The 6,000-nt window shown below is 68.5% G+C and overlaps 1 protein-coding gene across 2 annotated transcripts in view; it reads right to left on the reverse strand.

The window, feature by feature from the left end:
• Positions 1–1,337: 1,337 nt before the first annotated feature.
• CCDC136 (coiled-coil domain containing 136) overlaps positions 1,338–6,000 on the reverse strand; it is a 25,763-nt gene continuing 21,100 nt past the window's right edge. The window contains exons 5-9 of one of the 2 annotated variants that reach the window (XM_026660311.1): positions 4,718–4,835; positions 4,146–4,410; positions 3,872–4,015; positions 3,055–3,166; positions 1,798–1,882 (exon numbers count right to left, since the gene is read on the reverse strand). In XM_026660311.1, coding sequence (XP_026516096.1) covers positions 3,065–3,166; positions 3,872–4,015; positions 4,146–4,410; positions 4,718–4,835 — 629 coding nt within the window. In that variant the 3' untranslated portion in view covers positions 1,798–1,882; positions 3,055–3,064. Of the gene's footprint in view, positions 1,883–3,054; positions 3,167–3,871; positions 4,016–4,145; positions 4,411–4,717; positions 4,836–6,000 lie in introns of both variants that reach the window. The other variant, XM_026660310.2, reaches the window with a different exon arrangement.

The raw sequence follows: 6,000 nt of genomic DNA on the forward strand, positions 1-6,000 counted from the left end.
CTAACGTTGAACTGGCGTGACGGGGGAAGGTTTGCAGCCGGGGCCCTCGGGCGAAGGGGTGACAGCGAGAGGCAGGGGAAACCATGGGGGCTCCCCCTTTAAAAAGAACGAAATCTCTCTCCACTGGGCCTTCCCTGCCGAACAGCACCGAGAGCATCCAACCTTCCCGGGCACGGAGCACGCGTGTAAAGACATGTTGCCAGCTAAACACTCCGGCCCAGGCTTCCCACCTTGGGTTTCAGTTTATTGCAGTGGATCACGCCGAGCGCCGGGGCGGGCGCGCCGGGCCAGCAGGGGGCAGGGTTCTGGTGGGTGGGGCGGGGAGTGGGGAGCATTGGGTCTGGGTCTCCAGCGCCGCCCTCTGGCCGACCGGGAGAGGAGCCGATGTGCTCTGGAGAGGGGTGGAAGAGGTGGGCGCGGGTTCGGAACGGCTGGGCTATGGTGAAGGTGCAGGGTGGCGTCTGCCCAGTCCCTAGAAGAAGAGGGGTGGCAGGCTGGTGCCCATCCTCCCTACCCCAGCCAAGGCCCATCCTGCCACTCCCAGTCTGTCAGCAGCTCGTCCGAGGTAACAACGCTCCATGGCAGTGGCCACAGGGGGGCGCCGAGAGCCAGGCAGTGGGAACCTCCCCCCCGGCGGGGCACCCCGGGCAGCGAGGCTGGGAACCAGACTGGCGCTGGCCATGGAACCAATCAGAAGGGACTGGACCAGAGCCCTGCCTGGGGCTCCCTTGGGATCCCAGCACCCCCATGGTGGGGTGGAGGTGGAATGGAGGGGGGCAGGGCGGGGGCTGGGATGGAGGAGGGGGCAGTGTGGGTCAGGGTGGGGGCTGGGATGGAGGGGGGCAGTGTGGGTCAGGGCGGGGGCTGGGATGGAGGGGGGCTGTGTGGGTCAGGGCGGGGCTGGGATGGAGGGAGGTAGTGTGGGTCAGGGCGGGGGCTGGGATGGAGGGGGGCAGTGTGCAGCAGGGCGGGGGCTGGGATGGAGGGGGGCAGTGTGGGGCAGTGTGGGGGCTGGGATGGAGGGGGGCAGTGTGGGTCAGTGCGGGGGCTGGGATGCAGGGGGGCAGTATGGGGGCTGGGATGGAGGGGGCAGGGTGGGTCAGGGCAGGGGCTGGGATGGAGGGGGGCTGTGTGGGGGCTGGGATGGAGGGGGGGCAATGTGGGTCAGGGCAGGGGCTGGGATGGAGGGGGGCAAGGTGGGTCAGGGTGGGGGCTGGGATGGAGAGTGGGCAGTGTGGGGCAGGGCGGGGGCTGGGATGGAGAGGGCAGGGTGGGGGCTGGGATGGAGGGGGGGCAGTGTGGGGCAGGGCGGGGGCTGGGGCGGCGGGGGGACAGGTTCCGTTTGGGGAGTCGATGGCAGGGATCCCTCGTACCACCCCCACACAAGCTGGCGCTATGATCCAATGGGACCGGACCCAGCCCAGAGCCGGGGGCCCCAGGGATGGCTGAGGCTGCTTTCAGGGAGCCCCTCACTCTCCCACGCAACCTGCAGCCCACCCGCTCCCTATCCCAGCTGCCCCCCCCATCCATGCACCCACCAGAGCAGCATCCTCCAGTCTCCCTCCCCTGCCCCACAGATCCAGCGTCCCTGACCCTGAGCCCCGAAGGATGGAGAGAGCCAGTAACGTGGGGGCAGATGCTGCCATGGTGTGACTGACCGGGGGTGGGGGGTGATCTCCGTGTGCTGGGGGGGGGCTGGAGCAGGCTGTGGGGGGCGGGGGGCCTGTGTGCGGATCTGGCGTGCGTGCGTGGCATGGCCCGGGCGCGGCGCTCCTCAGGCTGGCACGGCGCTGGCGCAGGACCGCTTCAGGCAGGGGTACAGCAGCAAGACGGCTGCAGCTACTGCAAAGAGGATGACGGGCTTCAGCCCCCCGGCCGGGACCTGTGTGGGGGAGGAGGGGAGGTCAGTGCTGTGCCCTGCAGCCCTTCCCCGCCTCCAGGGAGCCCGGGCTGCTCAGCGGCTGCGGGGTGGGGGCCAGGCTGGGAGGCACCTGGAGCCTGGGGGGGCGGGTTGTGCTGGAGCCCCCGTTCCCCATGGCCCAGCTGCAGGAGCTGACCCCGGCCAGCAGGGAGCGGTGGAGTTCACCAGCCGCCCTGCGGAGCTACTGGCTAGCTGCTAACAGCTGGGGGGGGCAGCCTTCCCCAGGGGAGCACAGAGAGATGGGATCCCTCGCGCTCCCCCTCTCTGGGGGGACCCTGGGATCAGCCCCAGTGGGCCCCCATCTCCCCCGTCTTGTTTCCCACGGCCCCATTGATGGGGCGCCCGCCCCTCCCCTAGCCTAGCCCACTGGTTCCCAACCCTTGGGGCCAAACACTGTCCCACGAGCCTTGGCGGCCACAAAGGATTGTGGGATTTGAGTGCTGGGAAGAAACCATGGGCGGCGGGGGGATGCTGTGAGGGGGTGGGGGGATGGTGAGGGGTCTGAGGCATGCGGGGGGCTGGCTGCTTAGCAAGGGGGCTCATGCTGCGCTCCCCTCCCCGCAATGGACACTCAGGGGGCTTTGCCCGGGGATCCCAAAGCCTCTCCCCAGGGCAGGGGCCTGGTGCTGCAGCCCGTCTAATCTGCTCTGGCCGACCGGGCAACGCCCCAGTGCTGAGGGCGTCGCACCTCATTACATCACAGTGCCCCCTGCTGGCCACCTGGGGCGCAGGCACTGCCACTGGGCTCGGAGGGGCAGGAAGGGCCTGGAGTGGCAGCAGGGGAAGGCAGTCAGTTGCCCCAGCACCATGCACCCCTACACAGGGGCAGTGCCCGGGGGGGGGGGGCACCTATTGCCCTCAGCAGTGGGGCCAAGGTGCCATGTCTTGAGCGTTATCTGAGCAGCTCCTTTCCCCAGGGCGTGCCCCTCCCCTGCCCTGTCTCCGGCTGGCGGGCGAGGGAATCTGCCCTCGCTCACCGCCCTGCCTGGAGCAAGCGCCTGGGGAGATGGCGAGCAGAGGGGGTGGACGAGGGGAGAGGCGAGGGGGCAGGTGCTGGAGACCCAAGGCAGCCGAGGGATGGGGAGAGCCAAGCAGGGCCTGGGCCAGGCCGAGGGAAGGGGAGATACCAGTACCTGATTGGCATTAGGAAGAGGTCTCGGCCCACCAGCACCAGAGCAGAGCCACTATAACAACCAGTCCTATGAGGGGGAGGGAGATCACGGGGGCGTCGGGGGCGGGGCGGCTCTAGGGGGGGGAGAGCGGGGAATGGAATGGGGCGGCAGCCGCAGGCCGGGGTGGGGGGGTGGATGGAGATGAGAAGGGAGAGAAAAGAGAGATTAAATCGCAGGCGGCTCGGCCTCTTTTCGGGGTCTCCCTAGCCCTGCCCCAGCGGGCTGTGGGGAGCCAGGCCACTTGGGGCTCACGGAGCTGGGGAGGGGCTGAGCCATGGGAGGGGACGTGGGTCAGGCTGGGCCGCGGGCGGGGGCTCCCTGGAGGAGTGTCCTAGGCCCCGTCTGCACCAGGACCCGCCAGCACGTCTGGACGAGCCCCAGCTCCAGCGGCTACTGACCAGCCCCGGGCTCAAACCACCGCCGTCTGGGTCCAGGCAGCTCCTGTGCCCGGCTGGTACCTCCCCCAGCACTGGGCACTGCTTCCTGCACGCCGCTGGCTGCGACCCCCATCTCGCCCCCGCTCAGGTCCCCCACTGGCTCCCTGGAGCAGCGCCCCCCTCTGCCTCAGCCAAGAACGGGATCTGTGGGAAAGTGGTGGGCACCCGGGAGGCGGCAGCTTGGCACAGCCGTCGCCCACAAGCCCCATCCCTCGTGGGAGCGTGGCACAGTCAGCACCCATGGGGCACCCCCCACGGCAGCGTGGCACCGTCACTACCCACGCCTGTCGTCGGCAACGCCCCTGCCCGTGGCTGTGCGGCACCCCCTGGGGCACACCTACCCGCCCGTCAGCGGGCACGGTGCCTTTGAGTCTCTGGATTTCCGCCCGGCACAGCTTCAGCTCCTCCTGCAGCTGCTGGCGCTCCCGCTGGATGGCCTGGTACTGCCGCTGCAGCTCCCGCAGCTCGGTCTGCATGTTGTCACACTGCAGGGGCAGGGAGAGGGGCATGAGCGGCTGCCCGTCCAGCGGGGCCAAGGCCTGGGGGAGCCCCTGGGGAGACACTCCCCCCTGCTCTGCAGCGCCCCGCCCGGGCAGGGCCAGGATGGGGGGGTACCTTGCTCTGGGCCAGATGCACCTTCTCCTCCTCACTCTGCAGCTGGAAGCGCAGGCTCAGCTCGGAGTCGGTCTCCTCGGCCTGGCTCGGGGGGTCCTTCTTGCAGCTGGGGGTGCTGATGGTTCTTATGTCGTCCACCGTCTTGAAGGAGACGCTGCCGCTCAGGCGGGGGCCGGCGCGCCGGGGAGAGAGGGTCCGGCGCACCGGAGAATGGGTCAAGTCCGACTCCGTCGACTTGCGAGACTCTTCCGACCTGCTCCTGGATCTGCCAAGAGAGCCCGCGGCCCCGGGCAGAGACTGCAGAGCTGCTCCTGGCCCGCCTGGCCCCCATCGGGGGGGAGGCGCCTGGCCCAGCCCGGCCCAGCCAAGGGCAGGAGGCTCCCGGCCCAGCGCAGCCCCAACCAGCCCAGCCAGGGGCCTGCCCACCTGCTCACAGATCCCCTGAGGATTCTGGTTCAAGCCCCAGCTGCCATGGGGAACAGGAGGCAGGTCCTGAGCCTAGCCGCCCATGGGGTCTGAAGCTGGGCCCCCCCCGGCCTGCCCCGCCCTGTTGCCCCTTCCAGCCCCGTTACCTGTACTTCTGGGCTTCCAGGTTCTCCAGCTGGTGCACCATGATCTTGTTGCTCTCTTGCAGGGTCTGGTACTCCTCCATCAGGTCCCGGTACTGCTCCCGCAGGGCCAGCAGCTCCTCTGGAAACACACAGGCTGCAATGGGACGCAGCCCCCCCCCCCCCGGAGAACCCTGCCCCCAGGAGACCTTCACCCCCACAGTGCCCCCATTGCCCCCACTTCACAGGAGACCCCTCCCCCCAGGAGACCCACATGCCACAGTGCCCCCAATGACCACGACCTCCACAGTTCCCTGGGGCTGCTTTCCATGCGCCCATTCCATTCCGATGGCACCAGCCCGCGGTGTCCGGGGCTGCGTCTGGCTCGGCCCTGGGGCTGGGGGTTCCTACCCACCCCAACCCCTGCAGCACAGCGCCCCATAGTGCTGTGCTGGAGCATTGGGGTCAGCATTGACTGTGAGGGCAGAGCGCCCCCTGGTGAAGCCTTGCCCAGTGCCCTACAGCACAGTGCCCTGGGACAAAGTGGGAATGTTCTTAATGTTTTGTATGAAAACAGGGTGCCTCTGTTTCCCCTGTATGTTGCACAAATATCTAGGGCTAGGTGGTGGGACAAGGGGGTGTGATTGTTGCAGAAACCCCTAGCAGCCGGAGGTGTTAGAGAACAGAGAGAGGTGGAGCCCAGGTGACCTGTTGGCCCGGGAAAGAGACAAAGGAACAAAGGAGGAGCAATGGGGCGTGACTGAAAGGCTGGGCTGCTGGAGGCTGGTCAGTCTCCGGGTTTGGGACTCAGGGAGAGCCCAGGCCTCTGGATCCGCCCCCAAGATGGACTTTGCTGCAGGTTCCTGCTTTCTGTGCTAACAAGCTCTGTTCTACGCTGTGTTCCCAACCACTAATAAACCTCCTGTGCCCCACGCTGGCTGGCGAGTCAGTGCTGGCTGCAGAGGGGGGGGTGCGTGGCCCCGTTGGGGGCGGGTGAGGCTGCCCCAGGCGTCCCAGCCCGGTGGACTCACTGTGGGGAGCGTGGGACAGGGGGGCTGAATGCTCCGAGGTCAGACCCAGGAGGCGCTGTAGCCAAGGGGGCTTGCCCTGGTGAGCGCGCGCCCTGAGGGGTGTCATGCTGCCCCAGGGTCCTGTCGGGGCCCCCCGAGAGCAGTGCCAGAGCCCCGAGCCTGGGCACCCGTGACAGGCCCCTAGCGCCACGCTAGGGCATTGGGACCAGCACTGACTGCCAAGGGAGAGCGCCCCCTGCTGAGCCCCCCACTCCCTGCAGCACAGCGCCCCCTAGC

Source organism: Terrapene carolina, unplaced genomic scaffold (genome assembly GCF_002925995.2).
Source record: "Terrapene carolina triunguis isolate 2854851 unplaced genomic scaffold, T_m_triunguis-2.0 Scaffold750, whole genome shotgun sequence".
In the NCBI taxonomy this organism is placed as follows: Eukaryota; Metazoa; Chordata; order Testudines; family Emydidae; genus Terrapene; species Terrapene triunguis.